This window comes from Dryobates pubescens, chromosome 5 (assembly GCF_014839835.1).
Source record: "Dryobates pubescens isolate bDryPub1 chromosome 5, bDryPub1.pri, whole genome shotgun sequence".
Lineage (NCBI taxonomy): Eukaryota > Metazoa > Chordata > Aves > Piciformes > Picidae > Dryobates > Dryobates pubescens.
The window spans coordinates 4,067,441-4,091,047 of NC_071616.1; the positions used below are offsets into that span (position 1 = coordinate 4,067,441).

The 23,607-nt window shown below is 45.6% G+C and overlaps 1 protein-coding gene across 1 annotated transcript in view; it reads right to left on the reverse strand.

The window, feature by feature from the left end:
• Positions 1-21,086, reverse strand: part of MADD (MAP kinase activating death domain) — an 84,448-nt gene extending 63,362 nt beyond the window's left edge. Inside the window, exons 1-3 of the mRNA XM_054161451.1 lie at positions 21,000-21,086; positions 2,838-3,030; positions 134-748 (exon numbers count right to left, since the gene is read on the reverse strand). Of these exons, the coding sequence (XP_054017426.1) occupies positions 134-748; positions 2,838-2,899 (677 nt within the window). The 5' untranslated portion in view covers positions 2,900-3,030; positions 21,000-21,086. The remainder of the gene's footprint in view (positions 1-133; positions 749-2,837; positions 3,031-20,999) is intronic.
• Positions 21,087-23,607: the final 2,521 nt, after the last annotated feature.

The window sequence follows — 23,607 nt, forward strand, 5'->3', positions numbered from 1 at the left end:
AACAGTAAAGGTCAACAGGTGGTGTTTGACTGCTTCTGCAACCACACCTGTAGCCACAATCTGCCATGCATGCAATTGCAGCCCCCAATACAAACCGTGTCAGGAAAAAGTTGTTTCTTCCCCCTTAACGTACCTCTGCACCCCACGGGGAATCCCCAACTTCTTGCCCAACAACCTCTCACTACAGCAGTCCACCAGTCTCTTGAGGGTGTACAGACATTCACGAAAGGTGGAAAAGAAGGGATAATGACTAAGGATGCAGAGAGAAGTCAGAGTGCTGTTCCGAGAGCGGTGGCTGCCTTTGGCCAGGCGCTTGCTGCACGGTGACCGACTCGCGTCTGGCGCAGACTCCGTACTGGGAGCCTGCAGTGAAGAACCGCTCTCCGAACTCTCGGTGCCCGCTTCCTCTTGGGGTACAGATGCATCCCCAGACTTGGGGACTTTCTGTCCCTCCCGAGCTCGATGACTCCCCGTGCCTTCAGCCTTCTCCTTGGGTACTCGCTTCTGGAAGGAGCGGTAGAAGTTGACACAGATTCCATAGCGAATCACGCCGGTATCCTTGTCGGTGAGCGTGAAGACGAAGGAAGTGTCGTCACGGAAGCTCATGCGTTTTTGCCGCACGCTCAGGCATCCTTCTGGTTGGCAGAAGAACACAACATCGGGCGGCAGAGGGAAGTCCACATGGTCTTCTAGAGGGTAACGTCGCAGCAGTTCAGGAGTCTGAGCAACACTGTCACTACTTGGCTGCCTACAGAAAGGGCAAACAAAAAAACCACACAGAGTTGATTTAGGCCAACAAAAAAAATCTCTCCAGACATACAGTCAAGTGGAAACCCTACGGATTTCAACCATTTATGAACAAGATAAAACAAAGTAAGAGAAAATCCCCTATCAAGTCCTAAACTGGGAAAACCAAGAATTTAGTAGGCAAGAACTCAGACAAATAGTGGAATGATTAGCACTTCATCCTGTAAACTTTTCATTAAAAACTTCTGGCAACCATAGGTATATAGATTTCTGTGTTGCATTTGCAGGTTGGATTTGAGATCTAATTTACTGCAAGAAATGGGTAGTCAAATGCTGACCTACTTAACACTGTGGCTCAGCAGCCTTTGGTACAGCCACTAACACTAATGGCACACAAACAGACAAATTTTATGACACGTTTTCCACTGTAAGAACAAATTTTTTTCAAGGTATTAGCTCTTTTCCTACCACTGCTTTTCCATGAAGAAAAAATAGTATGGGAACCACATTGTGAAGGAATAAAAACCATGGCCCCAGAAGATCATCCCCTTGATCCCTTTTGCTATAATGTCTGACCACTCATCGTTATCTGAAGTAAGTAGTATTTAGTTGTCATGCTTAATACATGTGATGTAGGAGACCTGGCTCCTCCATCACTCTCCTATAGTTTCATACAAGATGTTTTCTGAAATTGATTCTTTAGATTTGCCCATTTCACACCACAGGTGGAGCTTGCTTTTCTCTTATTTGAGAGGTAAGAAAACCCAGGCAAGTAGTAATAGGATTATTTGTCATTTACCATTGATATTTAGAAATGAAAGTAAAATAGACTTTCAGAAGTAAAAAAGACTGTCAGAACGTTACTGCACAAACTCTGAATAAAGGAAAAAACAGCATTTACTGAGCACCTGTGTATCTGACAAACACCCATATCAACCTCACATTTCATGTAGGCATTAATAAGCATAACATTTTGTCTATTAACAGTCAAGAAGACTTGGAAAAAAAAATAAAACATTCATGCCATGCCTATGAGGATAAATGAGTATTAGACAGAGAAACAGCCAAATAAAGCAAGTTCCAGCTATTTTTTTTAAATAGTGTTTACAAACTACACTTCAAAACCTAGAAGAATAGCCCCAAAGCAGTATTTGACTTGCACATGGCCTTCAGTATTTTCAATTTGTGAATTCCTCTATCCTGATGCTAATAGAAGCAAAGCGGTTTGGACACCTAGGCTACCAGACAGACACACAAATTGCCTTTTGTTAGTGTGGTGGGTTAATGCCCTTTTCTGAACACAAAAAAAGCAAAGCAGGGTGGAGGGCTTGTGGGTACTTTACCCTCCCTGCAGGGCATTTTCCCCTAGGAAACTGAGTCTGTTCCACTCCCCCCTCCCTGCCCAGCTAGGGTATAAAAAGCAGGACATTGTAGCTGTTGGCCTTCCTTTTGGCTCCTGCCTCTGCTGGATGAGAGCTGCTGCAGCTGCCCTCCTGCTCCTCAGCCACATGGCCAGACCTGATCCTTCTCCCTGCTGCCTCTGCACCTCCTCAGAGAAAGACTGGTTTTGTATTATTCTTTCTTGTCCCCCTCCCATCCATCCTTGTTCCATGCCCCTTGTGAACCTTTCCTGTTATTGTTTTATGTGTATATATATATTGTTTAAAGAAAATTCTTCACCTCTCTACTTCCAAGCCAACTCCAGATTATTGTTTAGTGGATTTCCTCCTTACCCCTTTTTTTTCCCCCTCTCTGTTTGGGGGGGAGGAGGGGGGAGTGGGGGAGAGATTCTCAGCCTTTCCCCCATCTGGGCTTTTAACTCCCAGCTAAGGCTCAAACCACTACACTTAGTCACCCTTTGAAGACTCTTGAAAAGGAGTCTGAATATCACAAGTTAAAAAACTCTGGCTGCACTAGTATCTCTCAAGAAGTACCATGGCCCAAGCAGATGCTCCCATCGTGGTTGCAGTCTGCACATGTTCCAGACAGCACTTCCTCACCACCAAGCAAGGCTTCACCAATGAATGTCAGGCTATTTCTTCCCACTTAACTGCACAAGGAGAAGTATTGCTGAGTCTCTTTTACATTACCTGGCTCCAATGATCACAAGATAGTCAAGTAATCGAGGGCAGATTTTCTTTTTCTGCACCATTGTCCTTGATGCCCCTCCCTATGTCATCTCAGTGAATTTCTGTTCATCAGTTCAGTAGTCAGTTATCCAGGCAGCCGTGACCAACTGCCTTGGAGAACAGAATCTGCTTGGAAGTGTCTGGCAAGTCCAACCTAAGATTAAGAAAAGCAAAAGTGTGAAAGGCACAATCAGGAATACCAAATACATATAAGCAACTTTATGATCTTAATTACACTCCTAAAAAACCTCAGTGTTCTGTGCAGCCCGTTGTCAACCACGGATCTCGCTCTTCATGACTGTAAAACCACAAAAGCAAATAGAGCTGAACAACACACAAAAAGTACAAAAAGAGCTCCAGAAAGACCACAGACAAGTGAAGCAGTGTATCAGTGGCAAAGAGTTGAGACAAAAGTATTGTTTAGGCAAATCCCTGGGATTCCTCCTCCAGTGCAGGGGAAAAGAGCTTTAACTGGCAATTCTGTGCTGTTAAACACAACTGAAGGAAAAAAGCTGATCTTCTGTTGTCTGATAAACAAAGTTACTGAAGAAGGGGTAATACCAAAATAAGTCTAATTTGATACCATGCACCTGGCTGTGGCCTAGAGCAAGAAACTCCACAATCCCCAGTGAGGGTTTTGCTGTGAAAATACTGAACTGCATTTCTACAGAACTGCAGCTTGCAACAGCAGTAGTACCTCTTGTAAACCATGCTGTTGCTTTCACTTACTATTATCAATTCCTTTTATCGTGTGTATCTTCACATCTACTCTTGATACCCATACCTCCCAGAGCCATTCTTTATGCCCATTTTAGAAAAAGAACCTCTTGGAACAACTGGCATTTTACTGCAGCACAACTACTTGTCAATAACTATGCTTAACACACATCCAGAATTCAATGAGCACCATAAAATCGTTCTTTCCAATCTCACCATTAATACGTGTGATGGGTTACGCCCATCCTGAAAGCAGGGCAGGGGGAGGGCTTGTGAGAGCTTTGCCCTCCCTGGAGGGGGTTTTCCCCCTGGGAAACTGAGTTAGTCTGTTCCACTCCCCTTCCCTGTCCAGCAAGCCTATAAAAAGGAAGACACTGCAGCTATTAGCTCTCTTTTGGCTCCTGCCTTGCCTGGAGGAGAGGACTGCTGCTGGCTTACTGTGATACTGTGATACTGTGGCTTCCTGCTTCTCTGCCATGTGGTCAGGCCTGGTCCTCCACCAGGTGTGTGGGGGTGCTACATCCACACCTCTTCAAAGGATTCCAGAGGACTGGTTTTGTATACATATTTTCCCCATCCATCCTTGTTCCTTACCCATGTGAACCCTCCCTGTTATTGTTTATATATATAAAAACATATATATATATATATTTTATATAGTTTATATAAACTATAAACTTTGAACTATATATATATAGTTTAAAGAACATTTCTACCTCTCTACTTCCAAACCAACTCCAAATCATTTCTTGGTAGATTTGCTCCTTCCTTTTTATTTTTCCTTCTTGATTGGGAAAGAGGAGGGGGGAGCAAGGGAGGGATTCTCAGCCTTGCCCCCATCTGAGCTCTTAAATCCCAGTTAAGGCTCAAACCACCACAATATTTCACTGAATGCACAAGAGGGGGGTAAAAATAAAATAAAATCTTAAAAGCTTCATATTAGAGTGTTCCCTATCTACATTTGTAAAGTGAAATTTTCAGAAAGAGAAATTTCTTGGAAACTCTAAAACCAGAGACTGTATTACAGGCTTCCTGTGCATCCCAATGAACCCATTAATAAAGCTGGGTTTTGATTTTTGAAAAAACTGAACTGATTTTCTGTTGTGGCATGCTCAGAGTAAGGTTCCTATTTCAGTTCATGTTTGTTGTTAGGCCATCACAGAATTCAGAGAATTATTATTGTTGTACTAAAACGCTTCAGTTCTGCAACACAGCCCTACAAGGAGAGGCTGAGGGAGCTGGGATTGTTTAGCCTGGAGAAGAGGAGGCTCTGGGGTGACCTCATTGCTCTCTACAACTACCTGAAGGGTGATTGTGGCCAGGAAGGGGTTGGTCTATTCTCCCAGGCAACCAGCACCAGAACAAGGGGACACAGTCTCAAGCTGCACCAGGGGAAGTTTAGGCTTGAGATGAAGAGAAAGTTCTTCACAGAGAGAGTTGTTAGCCATTGGAATGGGCTGTCCAGGGAGGTGGTGGAGTCACCATCCCTGGAGGTGTTCAAGAGGGGATTGGATGTGGCACTTGGTGCCATGATTTACTCATGAGGTCTGTGGTGACAGGTTGAACTTGATGATCTTTGAGGTCTCTTCCAACCTTGGTGATTCTGTGATACAATTCTGATCTTATTTCTACCTAAGCATGACAGATTCACTAACAATCTGTAAATCTCAGCAAAATTAGGTAATTTTCTTGATGTTTCTCTCATGATTTCATAACCAGAAGTTAGTTAAAGGCACAGTGACTGTTAGCATCTCTCAATTACATTCAAATCTAGCAACACATTTGCTTTTTTCCTAGCCCTTCATATTTCAGGTACAGGGTTGGGGATTTTCATTCATTAACCCTCTAAAGGCCAGTAAGAACACAAACACAGAAAAGAGCATGCATACAGTTTATCTAAAAAGGAAAATCATCCCAGTCAGTAAGTATTAACTACAGAATAATAAACTAAAAGAAACTTTAGCCCTCACACACACAAAACTCCACATTTTGTAAGACTTTGTGGTATGGTTTTGGTAGATCCTCAACTGCAGTCACTGTGGGTTTCTACAGCACTATGAACTACCAGCTCTGAGCAGCAATACTTTTATAAGCTGTCTTCTCTGAATGACAGAGGAAACAGAGGCACAGGAAGCAAAGCTCCCATTTTTTCATTTTAATGACATTATTTAAAACATTGTAGAATCTCTCCTGCAACAGCTCTTAAACCAACATATCTTGCAAATATCTTGGTATAGATAAACCTGAGAGGAACAAGATGAAGTTGAGATGACCAAGTGGATCTTTTTACCCTGAGTTTGAAGAACTACTTCATCTGTTGTTTTTTTCTCAGTAGCTTTACCCACAACTCTTTAAGAAACGCACTGTGGCTACAGATATGGGCCATACTTGTGTATGACTTTGAGGAGCTTCCATTACTCAGTGGTAACCACACATACGTTCTTCCTGTATTACAGAGAGCAGCCTACCACTCAGCGAAGGCAGACAAAGTAAACCTCATTTACAATGGAATACAAACATATGCAATGACTGCAGAGTAACTCCAAGGGTACGAGACCACAGCCTTAGCTTACCTTTCAGTAACTTCTCCATACTCTCTGTTTTTTACTCTTGTTCTCTAGCCTGAAAAACATCTCTAATGACTGCAATTCATTAGACATCTTCCTCACAGCTCTCCAGAGGAGCTTGTGATGAAAACAATAGGAAGATCTCCATCAATCTATAAAATTATCTGAAGGGCATCCAAGCAGACCAGTACAAGAAACACACACAGGTCCTTGGAATGCCTGATGCTGCATCATGCCTGATGCCATACATCAAGGTTTCTGACAGTTTTTTTTTGTAAAGAAAGATCTGACTGCTTTCCAAGATTTCTGATTGCTGCTGCCATGCAGGAGATGAGACTGATGCAGATACTCTGCAAAGGGCTTCTAGTCTCCTTTACTCGGTTACTTATTCTTAACAAGGCTATAATTACAGTGAGATATCAGAGAACACTGGCTTTCTTTTTGAAGACAAGGTGTTGTGGGATTGGAGCAACAGGTAGAAGAATTAGAAACAACTTGAGGTTTTTTTGCCTTCCCCTATTGATTCACTTGCTTCTTCAGAGATTTAGTTATGTCCGATGGTATCAATTAAAGACGATCAGACCAATGTCTGCTGGGACTCATCTTCCCACTTCTGTTTGGAATCACACACCACAGTTCAAGAGCTGCACAAACCAACACAAACAGGCATTACAGTCCTGCCTTGCTCACTCTATCTTCCCAAAAGCTTGCTTTCCTGCCAGTTACATACCCTTCTCTGGGGACGTGCTTGTGCAGTTAAGTGGTGAACCAGATTGCAGAACTGATATGGACTCAAACTAACACCCTCCCTTCTCCTCCCATGCTACTTTTGTGGAAAAGGCAGGAGCAAGTGCTAAAGTATCTGGGAAACTTGACTGAACATAATATGGTCACAGAACTAGAGATGACATTTCCTCTATAGATAATAAAAAGGTAAATAGTTTATTTCTGAGATTGCTAGCATTCTGAATTAGAAGAAAATACATAGAATAAACCAGGTTGGAAGAGACCTTCAAGATCATCGCGTCCAACCCATCAACCAATCCAACACCACCCAAGCAACTAACCCACAGCACCAAGCACCCCGTCAAGTCTTCTCCTAAAAACCTCCAGTGATGGCGACTCCACCACCTCCCCAGGCAGCCCATTCCAATGTGCAATCACTCTTTCTGTATAGAACTTTTTTCTAACATCCAGCCTGAATCTCCCCTGGCGCAGCCTGAGACTGTGTCCTCTTGTTCTGGTACTGCTTGCCTGGGAGAAGAGACCAACATCCGTCTGTCTACAACCTCCCTTCAGGTAGTTGTAGAGAGTAATAAGGTCACTCCTGAGTCTCCTCTTCTCCAGGCTAAGCAACCCCAGCTCCCTCAGCCTCTCCTCGTAGGGCTTATGTTCCAAACCCCTCACCAACTTTGTTGCTCTTCTCTGGACTCGTTTCAGCAAGTCAACCTCCTTCCTAAACTGAGGGGCCCAGAGCTGGACACAGTACTCGAGGTGCGGCCTAACCAGTGCAGTGTACAGGGGCAGAATGACCTCCCTGCTCCTGCTGGCCACACTGTTCCTGATGTAGGCCAGGATGCCATTGGCCCTCTTAGCTGCCTGGGCACACTGCAGGCTCATGTTCAGTCTACCGTCGACCAGCACCCCCAGGTCCCTCTCAGCCTGACTGTTCTCCAGTCACTCTGACCCCAGCCTGTAGCTCTGCATGGGGTTGCTGTGGCCAATGTGCAGAACCCGGCACTTGGATGTGTTCAATCTCATGCCGTTGGACTCTGCCCATCTGCCCAGCCTGTCGAGGTCCCTCTGCAGAGCCTCTCTACCCTCCAGCAGATCAACTCCTGCGCCCTCTAGCTCCTGGATTTTACAAACTAAGTACATTAGAACAGAAAAAGGGGGGGGAAAAAAGAGAGGTACTTCCACTTCTCTTTCATAGTGACATTTGGACCTGAACAATAAGATTATCTCGACTCTGAGACAGTAGAGGTTTTGACATTGATGGCCTCTACTCTCTCTCAAGCTCCTTTAACTCCAGGTTGCTTTTTCTGAGAAGGTCTCCTGCAGTGTGCTTCCTGTTTGCAAAATCCTAAAATCAGACCTTTGAAGATTGAATCCTGAAGCAATGCTTGAGAAGAAATTTCAATTAAAAAAAAAGGAGGAAAGTAAAGAAATGAAGGCCACTATAGAAACACACTGTACAGACACATCACACATAAGAGAACATCATCATTTAAATAAGCACTCATATGGATGGTGAACAGGTTGGTGAGAACTAACACTACCCACATACTGCACAAGCCGTCAGCAATACTAACAAACCAGTAGAAATTGGCACAGTAGCCTAGACACAAAGATGATGGCCAGAGCCAGCACTAGCCCATGGCCTACCAGTAACTCAAGTCAAAAAAAAAGTGTTCAAAACAACTCTTCTGTTCCTGTCACTATGTTTCAAAACTCCCCAAACACCCACGTTTTCGGTTGTAGCACTGCTTCTTAAAGGACAATCTGCATGATGTTCTGCCACTTTAAAGTCCTCTCTGAACTAAAAGTCTATATGAACACACACTCAGGAAAAGCATCACACCAAAGAACAGATATGGCAGTGTGAAAAAACTGCAGCAGACATTTCATCAGTTTAGACCATCTGTGTCAGACTGATACTCAGCATTAGTCCCAAGAGACAGGAGTTGTGAGCAGCAGCCCTGTCTTATCTTTGCCTTGGAGTTTTCAGTCTTTTTGAAGTGTCTCTTCTTTCTAGAAACAATGCTAGAGGAACAAAGTAATTCAGTTAAAAGAAGAACTTGATCACAGAAACAAAAAAAATATTAACCCAGCTTAGCTCACTTACAGCAATTTTCCTCACACAGAAGCTTCCAGCTTTGATAGGCCAGCCTTACATTCTGCTGTAGGATAATCAGCAAATATTTTAATCAACACTTGAAAAAAATGTTACACAAAGACAGCAGATTATTTTCTAACAGACAGACAGACATTAAGCCCTGCTTTCCTTGCAACTCTTCCATAGTTTAGGGTGGAAGAGTTCCTCCTTCCATTATCTTTTATCTGGTACCAGGATTACACCGCACAGTTCACCGGCGCATGGATACCTTTTACCTTTAAGTTGAATCGTGTGAGCCTTTAAATCAGGATCATACAATTCAGCTTAAGCGAGTGAAAAGCCTACAGTGGGATATTAATTTCTGAGAGAAAAAAAACAAAAGCAAAGTCATAAAGAAGAAAGCAGGAATTACAGGACGTAAGCCATGTGAATTCAAGTTCACTGAAATCTCGCCTCATGAAAGACCAGATTTGCAACCATGTCCAAATAAACTTAATTTTCAGTTCCGGAATGTCCTTGGAACACCCTGAAATTCTGCTTATTCTCAGCCAAGACAGTCTGTACTCAGTTCAGACCTAGAGCCACCAAGCCTGACTTAAGTGCATTGTTTACTGTGTCCTCTAGATCCATACTAATTGGACTAAAGTGAAAGCTGAAAGAAATACAAAGAGGGTCAGGAGTTTGAATACCCAGTTGCTGGTTGATTTATATTTCATTTCCTCACATTCCTCACCTCAATTATGCTGGGACAGCGATTTGTTAAACTACAAGGAATAGGTGTAAGCACCTCAGAACCAGGCAAACTCACCTGAGTCACCAAGAACCCAAATTAACTCACTGTAGAACTGGAATCAAGCCAGTCTGAAGCACAATCTGAACTCCTCATGGTAGCTCTCACCTGTCTTTAGACATATTAAGAATCTTTATGAAATCTTCACCACTGAAATTTTGGTTACTTCTTTGTCCAAGTTTCTGTTTCAAGCAATTCTAGCCATTATGTTTGGGTGGAGCACATACGATTTTTGCTTGTATTAAGCTTTTAAAGAAGTAAACAAGAGGTCCCCATTTCACACTTTCCCTGCTTAGCAGCTGCACTAACATTAAACACCGTGAGTAGTTTTGTGTTTAAAAATACACACCATGATAGAAAGCCCACTATCCCTATTACTGGATACTGCAGTGGTTCTGCTAACACAGGAAACACCGATGACAGCACAGATGAGTTGAGAACACCTTCCCTTCCCCACAGCTTGACAGAACATAGAATGGTTTCTAAAGTCAGACCTGGATGGACTTGCTATACTGGCGAAGCTGCCTCATGTGTTACCATTCGCCTTGGCAAGGCAGCAGGGCATGCCAATGCTGTGACTCCTGAAAGATACTAGCACCTTGGCACAGGAGAAAAAAAAAATAAAGGCATTGCAAGCATGCCTGAAACAGACAAATTCATATAGTGTGGTTAGTCTATAGCGTAGGTGTGGTTGTGCCAAAATGCCTAGGGATAGTTGCAAGCATAAGAAATCACCCAGCAGAGAACAGGACTGCAGGCGGACTCTAAAAGCATCTTCCCTGGAGCACATGCATTGAGTCATTAAGAGATGCATCCCCAATTGTGTGTACTTTACAACTATGCATAAAGCTCAAGTGGAAGAGCAGAATAAACCAGATTAAATGAGAGAATGAATTGTGAAAACAGATTTTGGTAAGAAGAGATCCTTAGGAGCCCTTCTGAAGAATTCTAATAATTTAAAGATTCCTTCCTTTGCTGCTACAGAATGATTTTATCTCTCTGCCTTCTGCAAACAGTACTGGCACAGCCAAATACCTTCAGCCTCCATATCAGTTTTCCAGAGCAAAATGAAGATAGCATGGGCACAGATACTGACAAACAGACTGAACATGACCACAATCAGTTCACAAACAGAAGGGTCGTGCCACACAGACAGGAACATTTTTGCACCATCACAGAGTGCAGCTGGACTAATTGAGGTTTTCAATTGCTGTAGTGACAGATTTCCACATCCTTGTCATACACTGGTCCTTTAGCCTTGCCTCCTCTCTTGCCACCGCTTCAGCCAAACACTTGGCTAAAGCAGCCTGCTGTACATGCAAGACCACACAGTCACCACACATGCACATGCTGTGAAAACAGACCCACAGGTAATCTGATTCAGATGAATCTCCATAGCAACCCAATCTTTAGTCCCTAGATCTTAGCCTGTTGGGACTATTTATAGAGCAGCTGCAGCGCTCCACCCCCTCTGCTCCTCCACCAAAGCTCCTAGCACTGCCCACACTATAAACAAGCTTCACCCAGGCACAAGGACTGCCTGGAGGCAACGCTGAAACACAGCCCTCCTGGCACCTGCAGGTCTCCAAGCTAGATGACAGCATAGTATCTGCAACACATTAAACATGCCAGAGACAGTGAGGTTTTCCATATCTATTAATACTGCAAATATCAGAAGTCATTCTTGCTCATGGAAAGATGACTACCAACAACAGCTGACAAATCTGCTTATCCACGGACATGCAGGATGCTTCCACGACATACACTACAGCTGCTCCTTTAGTCTTGTGCAAAAGGACATGCAAAGTGTGCCAAGGCACAGACACAATCCTCACAAGAACTTGCAGGGAGCAGCAATGCAAAAGAGTGGTCCCAGCAGTCCCTGTCAGTCCCTACCCCACAGTAATGCAGTTGTACCCATCAGTGGATCATAGAATCATAAAACATTACAGGTCGAAAGGGACCTCCAGAGATCATCGAGTCCAACCCCCCTGTCAAAGCAGAATCACCTAAGGCAGACCACAGAGGAATGTATCCAGATGAGTTTTGAAAGTCTACAGAGAAGGAGACTCCACAACCTCTCCGAGCAGCCTATTCCAGTGCATCATCACCCTCACAGTAAAGAAGGTTCTCCTCATGTTGAGGTGGAACTTCCTGTGTTCCAGCTTATACCCACTGCTCCTATTCCTGTTACTGGGCATCACCAAAAAGAGAATGTCACCTTCATCATGACACCCACCTCTCAGACATTTATAGACATTAATAAGATCCCCTCTCAGTCTTCTTGAGACTAAACAGCCCCAGTTCTCTCAGTCTTTCTTCATAGAAGAGAGATTAAAGTCCTTTAATCATCCTCACAGCTCTACATTGGACTCTCTCCAGCAGATCCCTGCCTCTCTTGAATTGGAGAGCCCAAAACTGGGTATAATATTACAGGTGTGGTCAGACCAGGGCAGAATAGAGCAGGAGCAGAACCTCCCAAGACCTGCTGGATACGCCTTTCCTGATACACCCCAGGATTCCATTGGCCCTGAAAACCATGCAGTTATGACATTCATCTGTTAATTGTTTAAAAGAAAAAACAGAAGGAAAAAATCAAGACCAAGAGCTTGAATAAGCTATGAGAAATAAGCATGTGGGAAAGAATAGTATGCAAATACTGTTAGTCATTTTGTTCTACTACACTCCTGAGGAAAGCCATCAACACTAAACTAATACAGGAGAAGCACACATTTGTACTTTTAGAAGTACTCTGCTTGCCAGTGGGAAGGAACTGACAGATTTTAGCTTCAGCACCAGTTCATTTTCCACACTTCCATTTAGGCTAAACTGTCCTCCTCTGCTGCCTGAAACACTTCTCTCATTGTCCTCCCTGCAACCCCTCACAGTGCAGGGCATACAGAGCACAACTCACTCTCTTCTCATAGAACATAAATTCTAGCCAAAAAACCTCTCTCTGGCCAGATCTCCTGCTCTGCACTGTTCAAATTCATATTATTCTTTGGTTTTTAAGTGATTAATTTTATTTCACTCTATTCAAGTCTGTCCTTTCCCCCCCCCTCCTTGTTCAACATCTCTTTTCCAAAACAGAATTGTTTTCAGCTGAGAAACTTCCTTGCTGCTTTGGAGCACAGTCTAGACCCCAACACCCATGAAAGACAATGGCATCCCGGCTTGTCTGAGAAACACAGTGGCCAGCAGGAACAGGGAGGTGATCAACCCCCTGTACTCAGCACTGGTGAGGCCACACCTCAAGTATTGTGTTCTGTTCTGGGCCCCTCACTACAAAAAGGTCATTGAGGTGCTGGACTGTGGGTAATGAGAAGGGTAATGAGGCTGATAAAAGACCTGGAGCACACGGCCTATGAGGAGTGTCTGAGGGAGCAGGGGTTGTTCAGTCTGGAGAAGAGGAGTCTGAAGGGAGACTTCAACGCTCTCTAACTGAAGGGAGGTTGGAACAAGGAGGAGGCAGCCTCTTCTCCTTGGTGTCAAGTGACAGGATTAGAGAAAATGGTTTCAAGCTGCACCAAGGGAGGTTTAGGCTGGATATTAGGAAATACTTCCTCACAGCGAGGGTTCTCAAACACTGGAATGGTCTGTCCAGGGCAGTGGTGGAATCACCACCCCTGAAGGTGTTCAAGCAGTGTGTAGACATGTGCTCAGAGACATGGTTTAGTATTGACCCTTCCGTGCTGGGCCAAGGGTTGGACTGGATGATCTTTGAGGTCTCTTCCAACCAGACGTATTCTGAGATGCATCCACTCCCAGCCCTTTGCACATTCCCACAAGATGGGCACCCATCATTTTTTCCCAAAAGCCACCACTGCAAATGCACAGCCATTAAAAAAAAGAAAGAAAGGTGCATGTGATGTTTAAATTGAGAGAGCTGCCAGATGCAGCTACAGCTGCTAAATTATTCAGTGCTCTCCCTTGCCACAGCTCCTCCCTCGGCCTTGGTAGGAGATGAGAGAAGAGGATTGTACAAAAGGACAGCAGGTAGAAAAGACACAGTGAAGAGTGCACCATTGGCTAGTGGTTTCTCTTCTCACATAGGTTTTAAGCTATTCACCTAATCATTTAACAGGTGGCATCATTCATGGCACCACCACTATCAAATACAGGCACATTCAACTCTTCCCTGGAGATGATCCACCCAGGGACAAATGACAGGCTCACCGGGATTCCAACAATGAATTCCAGCCATTTATAAGGCAGATAAGAAGGACACTCACAGCATGCAAATGCTGAAACATGAACTGGGAAGTAAAGAAAGTAGTTGAAATAATCCAGTTATTTGGCCGTTATCAGGAGTACAGAACTGGTACTCAGAGGTTCACACCTGTTTTGTCTTGTCTTAGAAACACTCAGCCTCTCCCCCTGTGTGTGCCACCTGCCTTGCTCTTCTTTCCCTCTACATGCCTTACCCTTCTCTTCATCAATAGTGTGGAAGATCAGACATTCCTACTCTCCAACCAATCCTACTTCAAATTTGGTGATAAACCATAGTACCAGCTGGTCAAAACTGAGAGGAAATCAGGAGAAAAGCCCATTTTCTCTGTGGGATGTGAGAAGTGCCTATTTGGCAGACTCATTCACTGTAAACATCGGGGGAAGCAAGCTCAGAGTGAAGAAAGGGTAGGAACCGCCTCAAGCAACTGTTAGGGCCAGTGAGTGACAGGACAAGGGGTCCCAAGACAACCTTCTAGACATCAGCAGTGACCACAGCAAAGTCACACAACACATGCTGAAGGCTAACAAGAGAGAGGAAGAAGGGAGAGACAAGGTGGCCTAGAGGGCAGAACAAGCAGGCCCAGCATAGTGCAGTTCAACCTCTATCAAGTGGAAACAGAAATAGACATTGCAGCTGAGCTGCTCAGTGTTCATGGGTGATGCAATTTTGGTGAATACTAGGTTTGATTCTTAATCATCTTTATCACAAAGAACACTGCTGTCCTCCTGCTCTCTGATGAGATGTGAACAGGCTGAGGCAGACCCCCCCCATTTCCTGCCACAAGTGCCTTTCCACAGCACGTACGAGGTACTCGAACAAGCGGAGATCCAAAGAAGCTGGTGTCAAAACTATGGGCAAGAAGGCAATCAAACATTTGATACTGATGGTGGGGAAATCAGTTAGAATATAAAGGGATGGCAATGAACTTGCAGATGTAACAAAGAAAAGGAACAAATTAAGAAAACAAAGGCTGCCCTGCTTATCAAAATAACACACGATTCCTGGAGGACATCAGATACACTACTGTGGATCTGGGCATCTTTGTCCGCTGTTAAAAGGAACAAGGCTAGCTTCCTGATTCTCACAAACACAACTTAGGACAGCTGTTTAGATATTTAGTTACAAAAACCTCAAAATGGAGAGATTTGACACACATGGGAGGATACATCAAAGGCAACATGATGACCAGCCCTTTTTTGAGGGCTACTGTGAAATACTGAATGCTGTGGACAAAACAGAAAACCATGAAACTTTGTTCCTGGCTCTTACACAGGTGTACTAGGACCTGGAAACACAACAGTTTCTTATTTAACCAGAATGCCTAGGAACACAGAACGAGAACTGCCTCAGTATGGGTAATTTAGGGCATATGCAAACAGCAGTTCTTACTTTTAAAACGAGTGGAAGGGCCCTGCCAGTCGCAGTGATTAAAAGCAAACAACTTCGCACAATTCATTGGTTTCTAGGCACCACAAGGCACAGGCTCCCCATTTGTGAGTTCTCTGGAAGAGAGATTTTATAGGTCCTGGCAGTATGTGGGTAATTTCTTCAGGGTTTTGCAGAGTTTGGGGGTTCGGTTGCTTATTCCAATTCCAAGAGACCATGTTCCTCAATCATCAACAGTAATTTTCATGTGGTCATGACAGGTTTAAAGGCCTGCAGTGACAGAGAATCTAATCACTCCAAAATGATCTTCCAGCTCAGACAACAGAGCAAGGACCAGGTGAACTATAAAGGCTCAGTTATACAGACTGAACAGTAGGTCATTAAAACAGTTTTTCATAGCATGAGGTGGAGAAGGAAAATCAACAAACCCTTCTATCACCAAAAGAAAAATCACCATTATTCCACAGTTTGATAGGTTATCCCACTAAAAAAACCACATTCCTATCTAACTGATGCCTCATGCTGCTCATTTTTATTTCACTGTCTCACTGGCAATGCCTTTCCTTCACAAAAATTTATACCTTGAAATAGATGGAGATCATTTAAACTGGGTAGATGGTATCAATCATGCACATCAAGTTCTTTCACTCTGGCTTCTACATCCTTTCCTCATTGCTGCAAATCCCCAATCAGTCCCTGTATTGGGTACGCTCTACGAGTGCATTGGATGAGGGGATTGAGTCAGTCATCTGCAAACTTGCAGATGACACCAAGATGGGAGCAGATGCTGGTCAGTTAGAGGGCAGAAGGGCTCTGCAGAGGGACCTCGACCGACTGGACAGATGGGCAGAGTCCAACAGGATGGCATTGAACAACTCCAAGTGCTGGGTGCTGCACTTTGGCCACGGCAACCCCATGCAGAGCTACAGGCTGGGGTCAGAGTGGCTGGAGAGCTCCCAAACAGAGAGGGACTTGGGGGTGCTGATTGACAGCTGCCCAAACATGAGCCAGCAGTGTGCCCAGGTGGCCAAGAAGGCCAATGGCATCCTGGCCTGCATTAGGAATAGTGTGGCCAGCAGGAGCAGGAAGTCATTGTGCCCCTGTACTCTGCATTGGTTAGGCCACACCTTGAGTCCTGTGTCCAGTTCTGGGCCCCTCAGTTTAAGAAGGACATTGAGACACTTGAAGGTGTCCAGAGAAGGGCAACAAGGCTGGGGAGAGGCCTTGAGCACAGCCCTGTGAGGAGAGGCTGAGGGAGCTGGGATTGTTTAGCCTGGAGAAGAGGAGGCTCAGGGGAGACCTCATTGCCCTCTACAACTACCTGAAAGGTGGTTGTAGACAGGAAGGGGTTGGTCTCTTCTCCCAGGCAACCAGCACCAGACCAAGAAGACAGAGTCTCAAGCTGCACCAGGGGAAGTTTAGGCTGGAGGTGAGGAGAAAGTTCTTCACGGAGAGAGTCATTTGTCATTGGAATGGGCTGCCCAGGGAGGTGGTGGAGTCACCATCCCTGGAGGTGTTCAAGAGGGGATTGGATGTGGCACTTGGTGCCATGGTCTAGTCATGAGGTCTGTGGTGACAGGTTGGACTCGATGACCTTTGAGGTCTCTTCCAACCTTGGTGATACTGTGAGTAACTACATCAAAGCTTTCCCGCTACGGATGGGGCTGTCTGGACATGTAACGCAGTATATCTTAATGCAGGCACAACGCGGCCAAAGGACCTTCGCAGCAATTAATCTGGGTTGTAACATATGCACTGCCTGTCTCTAATTCCTTCCAATGGAAAATAAATAAAAGATTGAACTCTCCACTTGGTTTTAACAAAAAAGTATCAATATCCACCTCGTGAGTGTGATAGCATTACCCACCTAGTTCAAATTCACACCCTGAAGTCACAGACTATTCACTGAATTTTACACCACTGTCACCCATTCTCACGCACCAGGTCTTTAACAGCGGTTTGGTTGTTGTTTTGTTGCTTATGTTCAGGTTGGGGTTTTGTTGGTTTGGGGTTTTGGGGGGAGGGGTGTTGTTTGTTTGTTTAAAACCAGTAAATTCATTTTTCTAACAAATGTATCTGGGTAGAAGCACCAGAAAAAAAAAATCTATTAGCTCATGTGCCTTAAATTAAAACCTGTTAAGAAATTTGTTCTTTTGGAATTCAGCTGTACTTGTGACTTGCTATTTAAATACCAGAAATGCTCATAAATATCTGGGGTTTCAGCTGACTCATCAGAAAAAGATGTTAAATAGACCAAACTGAACATCTTTACACAGGCATGTCTAGTATATCCTGTCTACACATAACGTGGATATTTGATATGGCTTGAGGTGAGGGGAAACAGTAAATGGTGAGCCTGTATGCCCCTCACCCCAAGCCAGGTAATATCAAAGCAAAAGCAAACATAAATTCAGGGAAACTATATGAGTAAGTATTTTAGTATGACCTGAGATGCACTGATGACTCTACCATTTTTACTTAACCATCACTACTAACACCCTAAAAGACTAAAAAGTCATTTTGGATAGATGAGTAAGGCTCAGCATTAAAACATCCTTCAACCTTCTATTTCTCTGTCTCCAAAATCCTTCTGAAACAGACTGAGGTTGGACTTCATTAATTATAGACCCTGTCAGCTTTCTGAAAAGTTACAGAATGGTATTAAGGTTGAGAAAGAAGTTTATCCTCTAGAATATTTACATTAGGTTTTGCCATGAAAACTTTAAACTAGAAGGCGTAGTGTTTTTTTACCAGTACCACAGTATAACTAAGGTTGGAAGAGACCTCGAGGATCGAGTCCACCCTGTCACCACAGACCTCATGACTAGACCATGGCACCAAGTGCCACATCCAATCCCCTCTTGAACACCTCCAGGGATGGTGACTCCACCACCTCCCTGGGCAGCACATTCCAATGGCTAACAACTCGCTCAGTGAAGAACTTTCTCCTCACCTCAAGTCTAAACCTCCCCTCGCGCAGCTTGAGACTGTGTCCCCTTGTTCTGGTGCTGGTTGCCTGGGAGAAGAGACCAACCCCTTCCTGGCTACAACCACCTTTCAGGTAGTTGTAGAGGGCAATGAGGTCTCCCCTGAGCCTCCTCTTCTCCAGGCTAAACAATCCCAGCTCCCTCAGCCTCTCCTCACAGGGCTGTGCTCAAGGCCTCTCCCCAGCCTGGTTGCCCTTCTCTGGACACCTTCAAGTGTCTCAATGTCCTTCTTAAACTGAGGGGCCCAGAACTGGACACAGGACTCAAGGGGTGGCCTAACCAATGCAGAGTCCAGGGGCACAATGACTTCCCTGCTCCTGCTGGCCACACTATTCCTAACGCAGGCCAGGATGCCATTGGCCCTCTTGGCCACCTGGGCACACTGCTGGCTCATGTTTAGGCAGCTGTCAATCAGCATCCCCAAGTCCCTCTCTGTTTGGGAGCTCTCCAGCCACTCTGACCCCAGACAGTTACTACAGAGCCTTTGGTTCACCACCATTCATGGCTTTGGCACACAACACATACATAATGAATATATATCTTGGCCATTTTGTATGGACAATATACTTTAAATGTGGTCATCATTTCCCTTTTTGCTCTCCCAGTAAAACTAGGACTGTTTTTAAAGTAGTAGTGGTGTGGAAACTAATGCAGTAAGACTCTGAAGCTTACAGCTTGAAAGCTGTTAATGTAATAAAAAACCAGAAGTCCAGACTTGCAATCAGTGGCAGTACCACTGAATAAGCATGTACAAGATCTTTCAGTGTGGGCAAGATGGTATTATTTTCCAAACAAAGGTATTTCAGAGACTTGTTGATGATTTTGCATTTTATTAAACACACACCATAATTGCATTATTAATTTCAGGGTATATTAAATTGGGTCCCAGGGCTGTGCATTATCTAACAATACAAAAGTACAGCAAAAGAACTATTTTATAGCTGGAAGGATCGATCAGTATTACATAATAGGCCATGAGGGGATTACCAGAACAGATCCTGCAAAAAACTGCATTTTAGCCATGTTATGAGGTGCTCTCTCCCTGATGTGTCAGGATTGCAGATTTTCCTTAGTGCTGAAAACAGCAAGTACTTCTTGTGCCCCTCCAACACAGTTCCCACGGTTCAAGTAGTAGAAAGTCCATTTAAAAACAGCTTATTTGGATTACATTGGTTTGGTTACGTGACCCTCTAGAAGCCATAACACATCATCCCTCCCCTTGCTTCTGTCCACCAGCAACATCCTTTTTTGCAAGTAAGTGATGCTGCAAAGAGCACAGCAAGGACACTTGAGAGCGTACCAAGAGAAATGCTGACCCAGAGTTGCACAGAATGTAGAGAAAATGGCTGGCTCGCCTAGGGAAAGCACAATATATTGCCAGCTTCACAGTTCTACCTCGTCTCCATGGGGCTGTACATTTATAATGTATGTTGTCTCATGTATGTCTATTATATACTGTGGTATATGGGCAAGCTCAGGAAAAAAGGGAGAGAAGAAAGACCCCCGAAAAATGAAATAAATAAATCTGTTTCCTCCAAGGCATACCATTTCTCCAGTGCAAACAGTAATGTAAACCAAGCCTTCCTCCCACCCTTCACAAGAAAATAAAATTGAGCAACGCTGCAAGGTGGTGACACCCATTTCTAAAAGGAAAATGCCCTCGATTTACAGGCTACAGCATAAAAAACTCCGTGGTCTAAAGTGGATTTCCTATTCTATTGTCCCGGGGAGTAACAGGATCTGCTGTTTACAAACCAAGGAGTAAAAGCACCTTCCCAATCACATTACTGCAGCAATCCTCTCACAAAGGTGCACACCTCTTCAAAGGGGATCGGACCGCCCTGCGCCTCCCTTCTACCTGCCCTAACTCCTGCCTGGTTAACCTCGACAGGGAGAGAGGCAAAGCCGCCGGGAGGCCCGGCCTGGGCCCGGAGCTGCCCGCCGGGCGCTCCGCTGTGCGAGAGGGCGGCGGCCGGCTCCGCTCCCTCACATCCTCCGCCGGCCGAGCCCCCTCTCCGGCCAGCCACGCCGCCATTTCCAGGGTCGGGCAGCCCCAGGGCCTCACCGTCCCCTACTCCGCTGGAGACACGCAACCGACCTCCCCAGGGGCTACTGCCCGTTCCCACCTGGGGACACCGGCTGCGGGCAGAGCCCCGAGGCGACAGCCAGGAGCAGCCGCGCCGAGCAGCGGACCATCGAAGCCAGCAGCGCCGCGCACCTGCGGAGCCAGAGCCCCAGAAGGATGGAGCAGCTCTCGGCCGCGCCGCTCCCTGGAGCGGCAGGCCACCATCTCTGCTCCCTCCTGCAGTGACCTTGCGGTAGGGCTCTCGTCGTACGTGAGCATCACTACAGAGACCAGCCAGGCGGTACAGCAAAGCCAGAGATGGGCTGGGGCACGACGAACCCCACCGCCAGCTGTCCGGGTGCAGATCACCTCACGCAGCGCTGGCCGAGCTGGCTCCGCACTCCCCAGCCCAACCGACGCGTAGGGACGCTGGGGCAGACTCCCCACTTTCAAGACTACGCCTGCACAGCCATACTGAACAGACTGCATACACAGTCCTCATGGGCACCCTCCCCCTGCGGGCGGACGAGATGCCCCCGCTCACCTGCCTCACCGCCGCCGTCGTTCCCTGGCCGCTCTGCGCCGCCCCGCCAGTTCCGCATCGAGCGCCAGGAGCGGAACGCGCCACTGCCACCCGCGGGGAGGGAAGAAGGGAGGGAAGGAGGAGCGAACCACTCACTGACGGCGGGGGTGGCACCATCACCAGGTGCCCACAGAGGGCGCTGCAGATGGCTTAGCAGGGAAGGGAGCGGGAGGGGGCCCGACCCCAGCCGGCCGGTCTGGGCCCAGCGGGAGCCTCAGTCGCCTCTGAGCCGGGCCTGCGGGACACGCAGAGCTGATGGCCCCGGCCCGTGGCCCCATCACCTTCAGCTGTTACCCGGGGATGGTGGGCCACAGTCTGATAGGTTGCACGAGGGGAAAAAAAGCTACATGGACGTGGGTCTCCAGATCATAAATCATCAAGTCCAACCATCACCTTAACGCCACTATGCCCACTAAACCACATCCAAGTCTAGATGGTTTTGAGGACCTCCAGGGGTGGCGACTCCATCACCTCCCTGGGCAGCCTGTTCCAACGTCTGACTGCTCTTTCAGTAAAGAATTTTGTCCTAATATCCAACCTAAACCACCTCTGGCACAACTTGAGGCCGTTTCCTCTCATCCTCTCCCTAGTTACTTGAGAGAACAGACCAGCACCCACATCACTACAACCTCCTTTTTGGTAGTTGTGGAGAGCCACAGGGCCTCCTCTCAGCCTTCTTTTCCCCAGACTTAACAACCCCAGTTGTATGACTTGTTCTCCAGGCCCTTTGTTGCCCTTCTCTGGACATGCTCCAACACCTCAATGTCTTTATGTAGCGAGGGGCCCAAAACTGAACACAGTATTGGAGGTGTGACCTCAGCAGTCCCTACTCCTGCTGGCCACACTTACTGATCCAGACCAGGATGCTGTTGGCCTTCCTGGCCACCTGAGCACACTGCTGCCTCATGTTCAGCCAGCTGTCACCCAGCACCCCCAGGTCCTTTTCCACTAGGCAGCTTTCCAGCCACTTCCCCAAGCCTGCAGCATTGCATGGGGTTTTTGTGACCCATGCAGACTTGGCTCCGTTGAACCTTGTACAGTTGACTTTGGCCCATTGATGCAGCCTCTTTAGGAGCCTTCCTACCTTCAAACAGATCAGCACTCCCACTCAATTTGGTGTCACCTACTACACATCAGGCTGCATCCATCCCAGACTGGGTAAAGCTAAGCTACATTCTATGATTCCAACAACTCTGCTACATGAAGTGTTGAGTTTCTGCTTTCAAACTGTCCTGGCAAGCAGAAGCTGAAGCCTCAGAGCAAAACTAGGCTCCAGGCAATGAAGGCCAGTGAGAAGAATCATGTGGCTAAGGAAAGGCTGCCTTACAATAAGGACATACAGTGCCATAGACTTTTGTTATCTAAGTGAAACCATTGAGTAAATGCTTAGACACTGTTTAAGTTTGGATTGGATATACTGCATTTTTCTTTTATGGAGGACCATTGATCAGAGACTTCATGGTGCAAAGCTGGTTAGTTTGTATAAACAATGCATGATTTGCTAGGGTCTACAGCCTTGAAGAGGAGCTGAAAGATTGATGATGCCTGGCTTGTGATGGAAATTCCCACTGAATTAAAACAAAAGGTTGTAAGAAGACACCAAGGACATCAAGACCTAAAGGAACAAGAACTTATTGTAAAGGGAAGAATCTTCTATCAGCAAACTGTGAAGATATGTGTTTCAACATATGTTCCTAATGAGCAAACTTCATTCCCTTTATGATAATAAAACACACACCCCCTTCAGCTGAGAAGACCACCCCTCTCAGAGCATGCACTGTTTTGTAGATACTACTGCTTAAATTGAAGGTGAAGAAGTTGTAAACCAAGCAAGAAGTAGAACAACAATAAATATGCACAGGTAGGAGGATTCTGTTAATCCATCTTGTATTAAGGTGTAAAAATAGAATTAGGTTGAGCATGCTTTATGGAGTACCACCTAGCTCCTCACTTAGCACAAATCTGAGATAAATAAAATACCTTTGGCTTTTGCATGCCAGTTAAATAACCCTGCTTTGAGGCTAACACTTTCACTCTCTATGTATTGAGTTACTTAACTGCCGTTTTGCTACTGGCTGCCAGAGATCACAAGAGAATTTGGTTATTAAAAGCTTTAATTCTTTCCCAGCTCTTACAAACCAGTACACTGTGCACCCAAATGCCTTTATTAACAAAACCAAAATTATTAAACCCCCCAAATGCAACCAAAACTAGCACAAGTATCCCAAGGGGGGGGGAAGGAGGGGGCGGGGGGGAAGTGAAATGCTTGATTTGATATTCCATGTCTGTATTCAGCCCATTGTAGAGGAATTGGGATTTCAGAGATACGACCATCTTTTCTTCCTCCCTCTGTTAATCTGAATAAATTGTAAGAAAGCATAAAGGTATGCCCAAGAGGGAGCACTGCCAGAAACTGTAGTTCAAGCACCCCAAGGTTTCTCCAGTGGCCAAGTTAGCAAAATTAATTTGAAACAGGTAAGGCACAGAGACTTAGAGCAGCAGGACTGAGTCTCGAGCCAAGGCATCAGTTTTGCCACATACAAAGGGCTGCTATGTTCTCCCAGAACAC